The 18,640-nt window shown below is 46.8% G+C and overlaps 2 protein-coding genes across 8 annotated transcripts in view; one reads left to right on the plus strand and one right to left on the minus strand.

The window, feature by feature from the left end:
• LOC135388830 (gonadotropin-releasing hormone II receptor-like) overlaps positions 1-18,640 on the plus strand; it is a 774,956-nt gene that overhangs the window by 408,222 nt on the left and 348,094 nt on the right. For 6 of the 7 annotated variants that reach the window (XM_064618671.1, XM_064618668.1, XM_064618672.1 and 3 more), the window contains 2 exons: positions 9,134-9,189; positions 17,701-17,925. The exons of the other annotated variant lie outside the window; for it this stretch is intronic. The gene's annotated coding sequence lies outside the window, so the exon portion shown is untranslated. The remainder of the gene's footprint in view (positions 1-9,133; positions 9,190-17,700; positions 17,926-18,640) is intronic. 7 annotated transcript variants of the gene reach the window in all.
• Positions 14,931-17,492, minus strand: LOC135388834 (arg8-vasotocin receptor-like). Its single transcript, XM_064618677.1, has one exon. The coding sequence runs from the start codon at positions 17,211-17,213 to the stop codon at positions 16,137-16,139; it is 1,077 nt and encodes a 358-aa protein (XP_064474747.1). The 5' UTR covers positions 17,214-17,492; the 3' UTR covers positions 14,931-16,136.

Consider the following 18,640-nt stretch of genomic DNA (forward strand, 5'->3'; position numbering starts at 1 on the left):
ACGACGTTTCGACAGCCGGTAGATAATCTGTTTACAAGGCGTTTACGAACTAGTGCGCTTCCTGGAGTTTTACGACGACATACGACGGATCAAACGGCTCATTAAATTTCGAGACGTCTTGCAGCCAATCGATTTCTCATTCCTGTCTTCTGAACCTCGCACGAGCTTTTAAGTAACCGAGTTTGCCGGGCCATCACCGGCCCCCTCCTAAAGTTGGCATTTTGAGATGGCAGATGAAACTGTGAGAACGTGTTATAATTGGCTCAGCCATATTTAAAATCATTGGAAAATAATTTCACCTTTCGTGGGGAAGGTATCATGCGCCGCGATTATTTTAACGGATGAATTAGCTTAGCAGTGCAGCGTTATGTGAAACAATTTCATGGTACATTGCAAAGTCAATTCGAGGCTGTACAAAGGTGTATCGGTACGCGTCTTGGATGTTAGAAATAACGAGCGATCTAGCAGAATGGTGAGAAATGGATATCGTAGATACGGTGTACCTGTGAACGTAGTAATGGTTTGTCACACGCAACTATTTCTGTAATGCTTATTGCGGTGTGACATGGTGGTATTTCCTATACGCGTCATAGTGTTCATTATCCGAATTTATTTTATATCAATTTAAGTAGTATTTAGTTTATTTTAACTATAGTATATATAACTAACTATAACTGGATGACACTGAAACTGCACTGATCTGTGTTGCAGTTCAATCACCAGTCTAATCCGTTTCTCACTCAACAGTAACTCAATCTAACAGAATGAGTAGTAAAAACAGAAGCAGAAAATGAACGTGCACCCTGGTGCCGTCGTCGTCTTTTCCTCCCTTGATGGTGATGGTGATGCGACAAAGAAAAACATGGGAATATTTTCTCCATTCCCTTGCTTTTCGTTGCGTTCCGTTGCTCGAATTACAAAGTGTAGGTGATGCATGCATTGCAATCCCCTAGGGCAGTGATTCTCAACCTGTGTTATTCCAGGAAACGCGAGACCGTGCAGACAGGACTTAAAGGATACAACTACAAACGACTTAGAAGAAGTGGGCAAGGCGCTGGATGGCGACCGTACACGTAGCAATTTATTTGTTTTGTTCAATTAACTATTTCATTGTTTAATTATACTTCATTTAATTATTTATTGTTTCGTCGCAAGGTGTCTCTTTTGCTTTACCGGATTTAGGGTGCCGGAATACTAGCTCCTCAGTATTGAGGCACCCAAACCGGACTCATTGAACTGTTTGTTAGTCCTTCCCCGCGGATAACGCATTGTGGCTTACCAATCGCACTTGTCCCAATAAATAGATCCCAAGTCCATGTGGGGAGGAGGGTACCGAGGAGGGTACATCCGACTTTCCAAGTGATTGTCACGCTTCCGGAACAAAAGACGAAAGTAAGAACCCTGCCGTGACTCTCGGACCACGATAGGATGTCGGACACGGTAACGTGCCAAGGCTGGCCAAGGATGAGCCTCACGTTTCACTCGCGGGAGCTCGACAGTATTATGTTCGTGGACCCTTAGGACAAGGGGTTCCGCGTAACCCCGGTGTTGAGAGCCACCGCGCTAAGGCATATGTGATACTTGCATACCATGCTCCTGCCTATACCATACGTCACCTGTACATTTCACCGGCCACTTCCTGTAGCCCAATGTACCACACGAAGTCAGAAGGTTCGAAGTACTGTGAAAGATGAAAGTCACTGAAAAGGTTAGCCAGCTGTAGGACTCGAACCCACATCTTCTGGATTGCCGGTCCAGGGCTCTACCAAGTGACTCTCAGTGACGCTCAGTGACTTTCATCTTTCATCGTTAATTTCTTAGGCAAATTGAGGCTTTGTATGTATTTGTCCCTTCTATGTTGTTCCAGCCTCAGAACATCAGTTGTTTCATGTTCGAAGTACTGCTTGCGACACGGTTGTCTGAAATCGGCACACTGTGGTTTATCCCATCTCAAATCTCGAGGTGTTGCAAGCTAATTCATTTCGAGTGAGAACACGTGCAGCATATGGTCCACTCTTAAATACAATATTGGAACAACATTTTCCAGGGCAACCAAGGAAACATGGGCTGCAGAACTACTGACAGGCGATTTCAGACAACCGTGTCGCGAGCAGTACCTCATGGATCACTGCTATTGCTATATGACCGTCCGTCCTCTGAAGCCGTGTTTTCGTTAAATACGCGTTGATTTTTGTTGCCCACGTCATTAAATGAAATACTAGTAAATACTACCTTGTTATGTAAAAGACTAGGAATTAAGAGAGGAAGCCAGCGTGGCCGAACAAAGTCAATATAGAGTCTGCAGTTTCGTAATCAATCGGCCAATCGATTGTTACGGATGGTAATAAAGTAACCAGATCTCAGGCTCTTCTCATTTGCCAGTTTTCTTTCAACACTGATTAGACGCGGTAGAGGACTATAAATCGAGGACGTGCCGTCTGAAACAAAAAGTGATTGAGAAAGTACGTTAATAAAGCAACTATGTATTTTACATTATTTCATTGCATTATTTCATTAATGTCAGCACCTTGAAGTTGAGTATGATATCAATGTAGTACAGGCATTGGATTGGATTGGAAAAAGAAGGAAAAATATGGAGAGGTTAGTCCCGACCCAGTCAGAACTGGCTACTCCAAAACGCGTTTCTGGGTGAAAAAAAGAAAGAAAAATGTTGGCTGCGAAAAATAGAAAAACAAATAAACAACCATAAACAGGAAACAAGAAAGGGGTATAGTGGGTGTAGCAGGATAAAGCATAAAGGAAAACGGGGGAAAGGAAAGGGGGAGACGTTCGATGCCGAGAAACACTCACTGCACAATGTCAGATATGGTGCGAACACAATGTCACCGAAGTTTTCACAGAGTGTCAAGCAAGTCCGAGGTGGTAAGGAAGTCCACAAGAGCGCGCAATGCCGGCACCTGGTGTTGGGCAGGCCAGCAGCCTAGAACCTTCCCAACGGAGAAAGGGCGATTGTCGAGGCGGGCTATAGTGCCGCCTCAAGGGAAAGACGAGGCTCTCTGTATCGAGGGCAGGCTTCTATAACATGCTCTGTGTCCTCCAATACCCCGCACTCAGAACAATTCGGTGTGGAAATCTTCCCAAGTTTAAAGAGGAGGCGGCACATTGAGACGTAGCCGGTGAATGATGGAGGTAACGGCCCGGGGGAGCGCTGGGGGCATTAAAAACTGCAGGTCTGGATCCACTTTGTGCAGCAGTGAGTTAACTGGGACGCATCGACGCCAGTGTTCCCCGCCCAGACGATTCACTACTGCGTTTACCGTGCTCTTTGCGTTCCCTCTTGGGAAGTAGAGGGGTACGGTAAGCTAGAAGGACAGCCTATCCAATGCATGGGAGCGCTTGGTCGCGGAAATGGCACCCGGTGACGTAAGATTGTTTACATGGATGCGCTGACGCTCGCTGCGCGCCTTGCGGAACGATTTTTGTGGTGCTCCGAGATGCTCTTCTGCTTCGAGTCACGTGCCTTCCCGTGAAACGCGGAACCTTGCATAGACGGGGTGCGTGCGAACGCCACGCGCTAGATGGGCACGCCTGGCAGCTGCTTCCGCAGCCTCATTTCCGGGGACACCGCAATGGCCAGGGACCCACTGCAACTGGATGTCATGTCCCCGTGATACGGCAGAAGTCTACACTTCAAGGACGTCATGCACCATTGGAGACAGACATTCCGATCCTGTAGAGTAGAGAAGGAGGCTTTGGAGTCGGTGTAGATGGACCACTGAGCTGGGGATGGAGGGGATGCAATGAAGACAAGCGCCATACAAATCGCGTGCAGTTCCGTCGCCGCCGCCGCCGCCGTGCGGTGTGAGAGTCTTGCACATCCTTCAGCTGACAACTGCGGGATCACATAGGCGCAAGCAGAGCCGGAACGCGTCGTTGATGCGTCGGTGAAAACCTGAATCTTCCCTCTATCGCTGTCAAGCACGGCCAAGGTGAGCTGCCGTAGAACAACCGTCGGTGCAGCTTTCTTCGAGGACACTCCAGGTACATCGACACTGCTTGGGGATGATTCTTCGGTGGGCAAGAACGGCTTGGCTGTACCCAGACGCTGGACGACGAATCAAAGCGCGCATTAAGGGGTGTCGATGGTGGCGAGTTGCCAGCCTCAGATAATGGCTAAGAGACTGATCGAGCCTCATGATGGGTACAGGTGGCTCCGTGGCATCCGCGAAGACTAGAGCAGTTGATGTGGACTTGTGGACGCCGAGGCACGTCTTGATGCTCTTCGCAAGAATGGTCTGCAGCAGTTGCTCAGATGTGGGGCAGAGATGATGCAGTACTGGAAGGTGGTAAGTCAATACCTGACGTACAAGGGACCGGCGAAAACCGAAAAGAGCCCTAGAAGTGAGCCCCCACCGGGTACCACAGAGGTAGCGCAGAACATTCAGTCGGGACTCTGCTCTGTCTTTCAAGCAGCGAACTTCTGCTCTCCACGATAAGCTGCGGTCGAGGATGAGACGAAGGAACCGGTGGTGCGTAACTCGCCTCACGGGGTGCCCACTTATGTAGAGCTGAAGGTTTCTCAAATGGCGGCGTGTGAAAGGCAAAAACAGTCTGGATCATGGGACAGGTCCATACCTCTCTCTGCCAGGAAGGAGGGTACAATGTCCAGCGCGCTTTGCAGGCGGCGTTGTAGTGCTGGCCACTGCTTTCCAGAAGACCAGATACAAATATCGTCAGCGTACAAGCTAACATTGACGCCCTGTGGCAGGGGAGAGGGTAGTGCGGTCATGACAACGTTGAACAGGAGCGGGCTAAGGACGCTTCCCTGTGGGACACCAGCTGCAGTACCGTGATGAAAGGTTTCGCCTTCTGAGGTTTTTTACGTATACGGACCTGTCTCGCAAGAAGTCAGAGATCCACTTAAGGGCTCTCCCCGTGACGTCCATAGTAGTCCATGAAGCACGTGATTGTGACTTGTGGTGTCATAGGCTCGCTTGACATCCAGAAAAACGGCAACACTCAGGAGGCCGTCAGCACTAGCCTGTTCCACGTGGAATACCACATTAATCACGCAGTCCATCGTGCTACGTCCCGGTCTGAAGCCAGCCTGCGCCGGATCCAGAAGGCTTCGGGATTCCAGGAACAAGTCGGGGCAGTTCAGGATTAACCTTTCAACAAGTTTACAGAGACAGCTAGTGAGGCTGATGGGCCGAAACGATACCAGTTCTCTTGGTGACTTTCCTGGTTTCAGCACCGGGATTACGCGGACAGTCTTCCACATGTCAGGTACGACTCCGTCGCTCCAAGATTCATTTATGAGACACAGCAGGTTACCAAGCGTCTCACTTTCCAAAGAGAGTTAGGCTTGGTATGAGATCCCGTCGGGTCCTTGCGACGAGCATTTCTTTGCGACAGGAAATTGCAGACTGTAGTTCGCTTAAGGAGAAATCTAGGTCCATCAGAGGCTCGCTAGCACCGCAATGGAAGAGAGCATCATCGACAGCCTGCTTGTGAGCGTCACCTAAGGAGGCACAGGATGAGCGAGTGAGGAGACGGTACAAATCGTGGCCAACAGTTAATTCCGGTACGTCCTGGTGAAGCGCCAGTGCTCGGAAGGGCGTCTCCTGTGCAACAGCAGGGCAGCTGAGGGTCTTGATCACCTGCCAAATTCTTGAGGTCGGCGTATAAGGGGAAAGGGAGGAACAGAACGTCCTCCAGGTCTTTCGACCAAGGCGTACTGGCATTTCACACATAATAAACCAATGTTTTACGATGTTTGACTCAGTTAGAATCATGTCAACATTACTTAGTATTACCTGTATTTTAGCAAGTATTATGTATTCGTATTATAATACAATATATGGGTATCACCAATCATTCCTGAGTTTGAGCGTTAATCGAAAATGTTCACACTTTTCACCATCAACGCGACACAGATACAAACAGCTGATTAATTTATCATGTGCTAAACATAAAAACCGAACAAAATGCCAGTAAACGCTTCTGAACTTGCAAGTAAAGACAAAAATAGTCGTCGGAAAGCCAGAGAAGGGGAAGGAAGAAAAATGTTGCAGAATCATCTATTATTTATCTTTTATTTTTCGTCAAGTTTCCTAGAGACATTGGAAACAACTCAACCGTGCGTGTACCTAATGATTCATACCCCGTTAAGCCTTGACGTTTTCGTTGTGGTTTCGTGGCGGTGTCTGCCGTATTGTGCCAAGACACAGTTTTGACGACGACGAAGAAGATATTCTATTAGAGCTCATTTTATGATTACGTGTCATAATTGATTACATTTCCTAAGTTGAAGCAAGATTTTTCTCCGTGTTTCGCCTTTATGCTTAAATGAACCTCTTCCAGGCACTTTCAAGCGAAGCCCACTGTTCACTGCTGTGCGTCGTCAGTATATCGCAGCAACATTAATTTTATGTCGGAGCGAACTGTTGTTCGTGAACAGGAGTCCTTCATTACAGATCTTTCCGGAACATTGTGCCTCGTATTCTTTTACAGTGTAGTTCGGGTAGCACAAAAACACACCGTAGAGTTTTTACTGTGCACGTTGTTTGCAGAATTCGCCTAATGCCGAACATTACATGTCTTCAGTTTGAACGGCTACACCGAAGCATGGTTTTGAATGGTTCTGCATCTAGCTGATGTCCAGCTTGGTCGCGCTTCGCGAAGGAAAAGTACTGACTCGTCATCACCCATATATACACGCATACGCCCACCGTATTTACTTGGTTAATTAAATACACGGTATTTAAAGGGTTGGACATTCTTTACCTCTACAGACGGAGACGAATATGTAGCTTCAGCAACTCTATTTCGGCATAACTAAGATGTTTACGTTTTTCCGTCGCACACCAATCGATTCAAAGAAGAACATGTTATTGGTTAGTCTTCGGACACCTTCGGCTTGAATTGCAAGTGATACTGCTGAGGGTGGAGCATAAAGTAAATGCTCGAAACATGTAATAAGCTTAGGCGTAATAAGCTTTGCGGGTGATATATTGGAAGCATATAGTACGACCATTTTATGATAGTATACGAGATCATTTCAGTAGCGCAAAGAAATGAAGAGACGAATGGCTATCCCAGCACCGTCGCGCACCTGCAGGGGCGAACCAAGTTTTACTGATAGTATAGCATATAATGGGGAGAGATAGATATACACGCACGCGGGAAATAGTTGAGGCCTGAAGAATAAGCAGATTGGACCCCACGTGTGTAAGTACCCCTTCCTTTTTGCTAACTGACAAGGAACTTGTTTTTCTGCGTCTCTGCGCGTGCGCATGACTGTTTATACGAGGGGTGTTCAAGTCAAACCGGGACTTTCTGTCTCCTGAGTGTACAAATGGCTCGTGCTACTTCTTTTTCGTCATTTGCATAAGCGACAGGCCTCCGCGTTCACCACATGTTGGTCCAAAGTTTATGCACAACAGAAGACACGTGCTGGACAAGATGGCCGACAATGAGGTGAGCGCGCACATAGAACAGCGAATTGTCATGAAGATTCTCGTGAATGAAGGCGTAAAGTCATCTGAAATTCACAGAAGACTTCAGGCTCAGTATGGCCACGGTACACTTAGCCGCAGCAAAGCGTTTGAGTGGTGCAAACGGTTCTGAGACGGCCGTACATCAGTACAGCACGATCCCGGCCGAGACGGCTCAGAGCCCAGTGTCAGAGTTCCTGGGAACATCCAACTTGTGGAGCGCCCGATCTTCAAGAACCGACGGATAACATGTCTCGAACTGACTCGAAAGAGGGACCTTTCTGTGGGAACGTTGAACACTATCATTCATGAACACCTCCAGTTTCGGAAAGCCGGGCCTCATCACCAAAGGAGTCCTCCTCCTACAGGACAATGCACGCCCGCATACCGCACATCTCACGACAGGCACCTTACAGGAACTTGGCTGGGAGTTGCTGCCACATCCTCCTTACAGTCCAGATCTCGCCCCCAGCCATTTCCATCTCTTCGGTCCACTGAAGTCGTTCCTTGGGGCTGCCACTTCAGCTGCGACGACGAGGTAAAGAATACGGTCCGATCATGGCTGCTACGCGCCGGTAAGGGTTTCTACGCTGCTGGCATCCAAGGCCTCGTGAAACGCTGGGACTAGTGCATTAGTGCAGCTGGAGATTACGTTGAAAAATAAAACTTATTTCTCACCTCTAAGTTCATTTTACTTTTGCGAAAAATGAAAAGTCCCGGTTTGACTTGAACGCCCCTCGTATTTACTATTTCCTAGAATAAATATTTAGTTGGAAGTCAGGGAATGTGGTCCTTGTCTTGCTTGTGCGCTGTTAGTCGTGATACCGTACCAACTACCGTACCATACCTACCGTTCCATCTTGTTGAAGTACGACGAAGCTTATTATAGGCTCCTTGTCTTGACACTTGGGGGAATACGCGGAGTGGTTGGTCGCATCTATATGGACCTCCCACTCCACATTGGTGTGATGCTGCGGGCAAAAACCTATACCACGTTAGCGTATCTGTTAGAAGCGCTAGATCTACATTCAAAGTTTGATGACAGTTGATCAGCAGCTCTGTAGGAGAAGTTTAGCGTCAGGCTTCGCTTGTCATGTACTGCTGAAGATTTCTAGTTAGAGGAACGAAACTAGGAGCAATGTGAGCAGTGAAATGTAGTAAATCACACTACAGTCCTTCAACCTGTTGGTAGAGACCCACTTTTTCAATTACAGTCTTTGATGATTATTCCGGAGGGAATTCCACAACGCTATTTGTGTTTGGCAACTTCCCAGGTTATGAATTATGATTAGCACGGTAGTCTTATTAGTAGTAATAATTTATGATCTCACAGGCCGAACAAGGAGGGGTGAAGGATCTCACAGGCCAAACAAGGAGGGGTGAAGCTTAATGTAAAGTGGGATTAGCCGATAAAACAAAAGGTATTTGAAGCGTCCCTTCCGGTCATATGATGAAAGTCGAAACATCGGATAAAACTTAGGACGATGAAGGACAAACATGTATGCTTCACCCTTTGTCATCCTAAAAGTTCCTTGTGGGTGTAGAACTCCATCCTGTACCACCACCTCACCTGTATTTTCTTCTCTTCATTCATCAATTTGTGTGCCTTCCTTCAAGAGCCTTCCAAAGCCTTCAGTACGTGATGTTACCAACTTAACTCTTGTTACTCTTTGCAGGTCGGGACGTCCGTATTTGAGCGTCCAGTGATAAAGAAACTACTGGCGATACAAAGGTAATTCATGCGAGCTGAATCTCGCAGTTGTTTGTGACTTCGTACTGTAGAAATTGTAGAGCGCTATTTCTTAGTTGAAACAAAGGCAAAATGCGAATGATACATTTTTTAACTATCCGCTTTTCCACATGAGTCCACACGACATTTTTCAGGCGAAGCATTTCCCTTGGTAAATGTATAAGTATATTGTACGGCGAAAAGTTTGAAACAAGCGTCTGTTGAAAAACGTGCACTCTGTTTTACTAGAAAAATATTCGCGCAATGTTTAAGCTCAAAGTGTCAAAGCAGCTTGGTTAGTAGTAAGGAAGCTTAGTAAAGCTTAGAAAGTTAGTAGTAAGAAAGGCTAGTAGAAAGTAAGAAAGCTTGGTTAAAAGTAAGCAAGACGTTAGCATAAGTAAGTATACGTAAGCAGTAGTTAGCGTGCTGGCCATGTCACGTCGAGACTGAGAGGTACCCGGGTTCGAATCCCGGTGCCGGCTGTGCTGTCTGGGGTTTATCCTTGTTTTCCTCACACGCTTTCAGACATATGTTGGCATAGTCCCCTTAGAAGTCGGCCCAGGAAGCAGCGTCAGGCCGACAACTGCGAGCCTTTTCACAACCACCAGTGAGAAAGCCGGCATGAATTATAGTGCCACTTATTTTGTGGCACACTACCCTTAGGTACACTGATTAGCACGAGACATGAAATGATAAGGTGATGGACGAATAATACGGCGAATATAAATGATAACCAAGTCCCGTAATAGCACGAGGCACTCATGGCCAAATAATGTCAGTACACAAAGTCGTAGAAGTCTCAGTAAACTTGGAACGGGTGCTACAACAATACCAATAGTATGACTACTAAATGACTACGATGACTAAATAACATATAGACTGGTCGTAAGTGACATATAGCTACGCTACTCCGCATATGGCGTACGCTCTTGCTGATGTTTGGTGAGTGGAGCCTACACTGTCCCAGCCGCCAGTTTTGCTGTTATCGGATCGCGCAGAAGGGGTGAAAGATGAACGGTGGCGGTCGTGGTCTTTATCAAGCCCCGTCCGACTGGTGTAACTGCCCTGGAGCTTTCCCACATGTAGATTCAAAGGCATGAAGTATGGTCGACACTCTGGTATGTTCTTTGTACCAACACTGTACGGTTAAAACTTTAATGTCCTCGAAGAGTGCGGGCGCCAAGAGTCAATGGACCAAATACTTTACTACAGAAAGTATCGCCCTGACTTTGCTGAAAAAAAGAGAGAGAGAGAGAAAAAAAGTGAAGCATCAGGAAAGATCAGTCTCGATTTTCTATTGGTAAGGCAATGACGTGACCATTGAAGAATATCAGAGACATTGAAAAGATAAGATCTGGATATCTCTATCTCTGAGGCAGATAATGCTTTAGCCGATTGGCGTGGACCCATCTCTCAGTACCGTCTGCAAATTTAATCGCGTAACTGTTGTCCCTCTACTTCGATTTTACGGGGGCTGGCCCGCTCCACCTAGGCCTCATCTTGCTCGTCAGCCCTGTTTCTAACACCAGCACTGCATCCCCGTCGTGAAAATGCTTCTCAGTAGCACGTAGATTATAGCGGCTAACATAGCTCCTCTGAACCTCGTTACTGTGTTCCTGCGCTGCCTGCCAAGATTCTGTCATTCGTGTTCACGTGCCATGCTATCGATTGACGTACGCTTTCATGACATTCTGGATAGGGCGGGGGGGGGGGGGAGGGATCTAATCGTATTTATTTTGGCAGGAAAAGACAGCAAGAAAGGACGGCTCGCTATTCCTTGGTAAATCTAAAGGAAGTTCAAGGACCAGGGCGCGATCAGCATCCGAAAAATACGGTATAAATAATTCGAAACAACAAGGAATATACCATGACAAGAAATCTCTTACTTACGTGCACTTGACACTTCCAGAAGAAAAAAATAACTTCATAGGGGAGGGGATAGGGGATAGAATGGGATAGAGGATGGGAGAAAAAAGTAAGGGTTAGCTGTCTAAGTATTGTGGTTCGTTCACATGTTCCCGATCGTTTGAGATAGACAACTGGACGTAACAAATTTGCGCATGCTGGTGAGGCGTGTCGTGGATCACCTTGCCGTGTTCGTTGCAGCCAATCCGGCCATGAGACGTTTGTAATGTGTCCATCCGCCGCGAAAAAACTGTTCTGAAGACCATCCTGCTTACTCTAGGTCATGTCCAAATTGGAAGCTAGAGGAGGGGTAACACACATTAAAATAACAAAGAACTTCAGCTACCCATAGGCAAAAAAAACAGCGTCTCCGTTCCTATTAAAAAAAGCGTTTGCGACTGTCTTCTGCGAAAAAACAAAGTCGGTAACCAGATTCACTAAAACAAACATGTCGACGAAGGCGCAATTCAAAGTAAACCCAACCCAACCCAACCCAAACAACCGAAGAGAAGAAATGACAAATGGCACGAGCTCCTCCTCTGCAAATGCAAACCCTTCCCCGGCACCGCAAGCGGTACAGAGTCAATATCCCCCGTGGAGACAAACCCCTTGGAATACAATGGTGATACTATAGTTCAAAGCGCCTCTTTGTGAGCACACGCTCACGAACGCGAAGGAAAGCAAGAGGCAGTTTGTCGGAGAGCAGCTTGCTTCCTGCTATTTCCGACAAGGAGCACGCGGGAACCCAGAATAAACATTCTGGGCAAAGAATAGCCGACTCGAGCAAAACAAAAAAAGAACAAGACAAAGCACATTTACACTCCACATGGCTTCTTAATATGCAACTTCCTTCTTCTTCTTTTTCAAGTGTTACCTGCACTGTGAGTCAAGCAATTACACAGTAGAACAGCCGCCGTCTAATTTCCGATCTAAACGGCGTTAATGACCTCCTTGATAAGTACGACGCGGCTTGTGCGTGCCTTCAAAAGCTTGCTTGAATGGAGTCCGAACCCTCTCCGTCGGTAAGGTAGATGTAAATACGGGACACGCGTAAATAAATAGGTGGCACACGTGGCGACTGGAAGTGTAACGATAATATGTATGAAATGAGAGCCAGCAAAACATGTCCCTCTTATAGGCTGCTGCCGTGCAGCTGTCTCTAGCGGTAATCATAACGATTCGTTCGTTGTCTCTACTACATCCAGTGGCGGATCTAGAAGGGGGGGGGGGGGGTCAGGATGTCCTGAACCCTCCTCAATTTCTGTCTTCACATAGTCGTTAATTGACCTAGATCGTGTATCTACCATGCTGGCTAAGGCTTGACCCCCCTCTCAGAAAAATCCTGGCCACATTCTGTCACTGTGAAACCAAGGTAATTGGAAGAACTGTGTGATCAGCTCCCTCAACCACTGTTGAGGGAGCGCTCGCTGAGGGGCTATTCGGCTACCCTCAACGTTCGTACTTCCTTGTGGGGCAGCATAAAAATAGACAGTTGTATAAGAATGCTAGAGAGAGCTCTTCGTCAGAGTGATATTTCTGCTGGACACAGGAACACCACTATTTGGCCTTAGTCGCTCTTGTGCCATAAAGCACCAAAACACCACAACAGGAACACCAACGCACATGAACTTTTTTCTACGGTCCTTTTCTAATTGAAATCATTCATTATTCCCTCGGAGCCTGTTCCAGAAAATAGAGTCGGCAATGGATGAGAACCCCCGTTGCGGCGACCGCTTCCCAGTGATCCGAAAGTTCTCGCATTCTGTGAATAAGATAGAATCACGTCCACGACGGCGGAAAATATCTGAAGCTACTAGGAGTGTTTTTGAAAAAGGAAGCTAGCAATGTTTCTTTAAAGATATGGGCGACGAACGGGTCAACAATTTTATCACCTCATAAAAGCCATCATAAAAGCGGCCACTCAGGCTTTCTCCAGACGTCTGGCCCCCTCCTCAAGCGGCCACAGCCTTGGTTGCCAAAATATTGTGAAACTACCCGTAAAGAACAAAACAGAACATTGGGTATATTTTGACGATAGTGACTCGAGCAAATTGGTGCAAACATTCTTAACCCATGCATATTTCCGTCGGGGAGAAGAGTCACCGAAGTGCACCCACTGTTGAGGGCAGCACCCCATCACTCGCATCCTGTTTACGTGGCCACCATATCAGCATCTTCGCGACGGTCATTTCATTGCATTAAAGCAGTGGCTTTATAGAGCCCACCAAAGTCGGTAGCCATGTAGGTCCGTCCACAACAGTTATGGAGAGGAAAGAAAGAGAAGTTACAATGACAATGGAAACGAGTGCGGGCGCCCGAAGACCAGGACTGGGAGATGACCCTATTAGCTACTACTGACCCTAAGCTACTGCACTTAAATAGACGATTTTACAAGGATGCGCGCGCCGCAAAGCAGTATGGGAACTTTGAGGGACACTGCTCTGTCGTACGGTTTATCACCGCTGACGTTGCTGCTCACCAGTAGCTAAGTCGGTAACATGTTGGCTTGCTGAGCTCAATATCGCGGGTTCAAACCCGGCAGAGGACGGTAGCAATGTGGGGGAGGCAAACATTGCTTACAGCACTGTGTGTCTGAGATTTCTGGCGCACTTCAACAGAAACCCGGCTGGTCGAAATTATCCGCAGACCTACCCTGCGGCACGTGCAACATGTCTCCATACTATAGGCAGAAAAACCTTACGTGTAGCATCACGGCTCCATTATTATTATTAATCGTCTAACGCGCTCTTAGTTCCTATGAGGTGCCAAAAGTGGCGCTGTCTATTGCAGCAAATTTATTGGTGCGTTTTTTTTTCTTTTTTTACCACCGCACCCAGCCATATTGTTGGGTGATGAGTCCCTCGTCCCTCGCATTTTTCCTTTGACTAGTGCTGTTCTATCTAGTTAGCCAATGACCATCGGTGCTTCCCTTTTTTCTTCCGCTTGATCGGCGTATCACAGCCAGCAGACGACGGCTCAATTGTTTCCTTTTTTTTCACTTCCGCGTTTCACGCCGCGAAGCAACTGTGGCTATGAGCGGCGTACAGATGAGGACAGATGGAGAGAGGACAGCAGGAAGGAGTGGGGGACAGGGGGGTTAGTATTCCGACATTCGTCTGGAAAGTCTTCTGAAAACCCAGGGAAAACCCCAGACAACACAGCACAGCCGGTGGTAGGATTCGAACCCACCACCTCCCAGCCAGCACGACACAAACGAGTGAGACGCCTTAACCCACTCGGCCATGCCTCTGGTCTCTAAACATAATTTAGTTTTCTAAATTGTTGTTTGTAATTGTTTGTTTGAAAAATTGTTTCTAAATTCTTTCTAATTGTTTCTAAAATTGTTTCTAAAACTTCTTGTACATAGCTGATTTAACTCAATTCCCATATCTCACATCTATTGTTTCGCTTGTAATGGGGTAGTGTTCTGCTATCCAGCGGTGATCGAATCACACCATGTCATAGTCACGATTTATCTGTTATTGTTCTTATCCAGTTAGTGTCATCAGCTGTATTTGGCGCATCTAAGTCAGTAGCTTTTGTGCCACTAAATCGCGAAATCATCATCATCTTCATCACTCATCCTCATCATGACTCGCGAACTTTAGACATCCAAGTCAGAGTAGCTTTTGTGCCACTAAACCGCGAAATCATCATCATCATCATCATCATCATCATTATCATCATGACCCGCGACTTTTAGACTCGACCTGCTCGTCAGTAAAGACGCCGCATACCTCTGCAGAATAGCTACAGGATTGAATCCAATGACACAAAGGCACTATAAGTGATAACAAACTTTTAAGTCAACTTTGTCACGTGATACACGTTACAACACATAATAATCGATAACCATTGATAAGTTTCGCATTGATAAATGCGCGCAAAAGGAGTTTTCAGCCGGTCAACATCTTACTAGATACGGGGGCACCGACTCAGACTTTTCACTCAAACGGTCAAACACTTTCAAACTTTGCAAGGAACAAATCGTTTTTCCTTCCTCTTATCCCAAGAGCCCACTTTGCTGAAAAGCGAGCACGTTCGATCGATGCGACAGTAAAATTGATTTCGTTTTACTTTCAGGTCGCAAGTTGAGCGGCGACCGCTCTTTTCAAACGTCAACAAAATTTTTTAAAGTTTTCTTTAACGTTCGTCACATTGTTGTCGACAAAGTTTGAACTCGAGAAAGGTACGTCCAGGTTGTTATCACATACAGACACTCTATACATCCGATGCTGACGAAACAAAGGACGCGTTCGCCGTGTGCGAACACGCGAAAGAACACAGAAACAATGCTGGATTTGTTGTTCGTTGACGGGTGCGTCATGAATAGAAATAACTACAAACAAATGGAACAGAATTGCGTTGTACTTGTGGCCACTGTCTAATGAAACAAGTTATATGATAAAACAATAACGTAGGCAATCATGCGGGAGAATCGCTCTGGTAATTTCCTCTGGGACTTCCTTTTACAAGTTTGTTTTGTCTGACATGAATACACGGACACAATTACGCAAAAGCATACCTTTCTCATACCGGATGTAAACTTGTATCTCCGAAGTGTCAAGGCATCCCCCGGAATACGAAAGCGTTAGAGCTACACATCCGAAAGACAAGTTCACTAAATTGAGAACCGACTTTGGCAAACTGGATATTGCACGTGAAGAACAGTAGCGAAAAATAAAAGCCACAAATATAAGAATGTATAAGGTGGACTAAGTTGTAACGCTGATGTATCACACATCAGCCACCACGTCTTGCACACGAAGGGGAAGTAGTGCAGAAGACAAGGTACACACAATGCAATATATTTTGTAGCACTGCGCATGAAACGTGGACTTATGGCACATACCATGGGAATCACAGCTCATGTCATTGAAACACATCATGAAACATGTACGCTACGTCGAGATACCTCGCTTTTCCATGTACATGGAGGAGCGTATAGGAGAACATTGATCACCAGAGAAACGGTGAAAGAGAGAAAAAGTACATTAAAAAAAAAAACACTTGGTGCGTGCCTTACCAGATCTGGACAGCACACATTATACGATGTTATAGTACACTGCTTTATGAGACGTTGACGAACCAGCCAGCGAATGAGCACAATTCCTGGAATGGCACGAGTTGTACACTCCCGTGCTGCTCGCCAAAGAATCACCTCTGCACGACGGAGGATTTGCCTTGAATCTTATCAACACTGGCGATCTCTCGCACGATGACTTTGATTGTCCCGTTAACCTATCCATCACAGCACCCCAACATCCGGACCGCATGTTGAAGGAGAGGTACACGTATGGGTTGACCGCACTGTTGCTCGCCGATATAACGCCAAAGATGGCCACCACGTTTTGATCCAGGGACACGTTTTCCGCGAACGCTAACACCATCTCCTGTACCATGTACGGCACGTTGGTCACCACAAACGCCACAAAGATGATCACGGTCATTTTCAGCGTCTTCACGCGAGCCCGCGGCAAGGTACTATTCTGGGGCACTGGACCGCAACTGCTCAACCTCCAGATCTCCAGTAGGATATTTCCGTAGAGTATGATGAGCAACAAGAGGGGAATGATGAACACCGTGGTGCACACGAACGCCATGTACATCTGACGCGAAATCGGCGGGTTCTTGTCAATGTAGAACAGCGAAGCACAGTAGCACTTTCCGGGTGCGAGTGTGACCAGGCGAAAGAGGTAGATGTTTGGTAAAGAAGGAATAAGTGAAAACAGCCACGCAAACCCTGCTAGAGACCTTGACCTTGGACACGGAGAGAGCGGGTTCACTATGGCAAAGTGGCGCTCAACCGCTATGCTGACGAGCATGTAGGTGGAAGACACCAACGCGAAAGTCTGTAGCACTTTGAACATTCTGCAGAACACGTCACCGGCAATCCACAGTCGTCCCATCACTTCCCAGACAAGCTGGGAGCTCATGGTCACCGTCGTCACCAGGAGGTCTGCGAGTGCGAGATTCAGGAACAGGATCTGCGCTTTGAAATAGCGATGCCGGCGTGACGTTAGCAAACGCCAGCAGACGACACTGTTACCGATCAGGGACAGAAGGATCATAACGGTGATGATGACGATGCGAACGGTTCCCGCGTAACGGGGACCGAACATGGCAGAAGAATGGCTGATGTTAACATCCTCAAGAACTGCTGCCAACGTATCGTTGACGACTTCTGAAGCGAGATCGACATGACGCAGAGGTTCGTGGTTTCTGACAGCGATGTCTGGGTTATCGGAGCGGCCTCCCAGCGCGATTGTGGGAATGTTGATGGAACTGCTCGTCCTTACAGGGAAAGCCGTCTTGAAGGGTTGGGTGTGATATCAGAGTGTCTGCTGAACCATCGTAGTACTTGCTTTTCTGTGTCCTTTCGAGGGAAGAGGTCCTGGTGATGAGCCTGCACGTAAGAACGAAAAGAGATAGCATTAAGCACTGAATGAGAGACAATATGTTATATGACATTATTTTTTTTTACAAATCAATAAATCGATCACACTAATAGTCGGTCACGGGACTACGTCGGCGGATTAATGTGACAGCACTTGACATGGTGGCACCAATATGGGGACACGGTCTAAGCTTTTCGTCATATTATTTCAGCTTTACACCGTCGCATCCCCAGACGACCACCTCGCGGACGCTGTTGTGACAGGTTTTCATTACCTGCCTTCCACGTGTTCACCAACTCAACCCAAATCACTGGAACAACTAGATGCTCCGAAAATCTACGATCATCCGCTGGCAATCTTCTCACTCACAGGGACAGGCACTTGGCATGGTGGCGCCAACATGGGGACATGGTCTAAGCTTTTCGTCATATTTCAGGTGAGAAAAAAGTGCAAGCGCACAAATATGTACTATATGATACCCACAGTGGTGCCGCCATGCCCAATTGTTCATGGGAGCTATATATGTGAGTGTTCTAATACTACCGCCCTGAGACTGATCCGCGCCGGAGATATCGAATCTAATCCAGGACTAAATCACGAATTGCTACAGTTATCCTGTGACGTTGGTTGCCTCTTTTGCATGAAGGATTGCTCATCCATTCCCTACATTATTTGCAATGACTGTAACAACCACTACCATACCGGAAAGTGCTCGCGAGCTTGAGACCAGTGTTACAAAAAAGTCATATGACAAAAACACATGGCGCTGCTCGGCCTGCTCAACCGCCAGGTTGCGCTCAAAGCAAACCAAGGAGGTGGATGAAAATTTGTCTGGTATACAGACACAGCTGTCGCTTCTCTCGAGCCAACTAGCATGTCCACCAGAAATTAAGGCCAACGTAGATAAAATACTACCTGTAGTCGAGACAGTACAAAACATTGAGTCATCCCTCGAAATGCTGTCTGCGAAATATGACGAGCTATTGACCCGCGTTGCACAACAAGACAGCGATATTAAGAACCTCAGAAAGCGTGTTGACGTCATCGAAGCCAGCTGTAACAAAACAAACGATATACAACAAAAACTAAACAAGCTGGAACAATACGGTCGTCTCAACAATATTCAGATACACGGCATAACGGTTACTCTT

This window comes from Ornithodoros turicata, chromosome 3 (assembly GCF_037126465.1).
Source record: "Ornithodoros turicata isolate Travis chromosome 3, ASM3712646v1, whole genome shotgun sequence".
Classification (NCBI taxonomy): Eukaryota; Metazoa; Arthropoda; class Arachnida; order Ixodida; family Argasidae; genus Ornithodoros; species Ornithodoros turicata.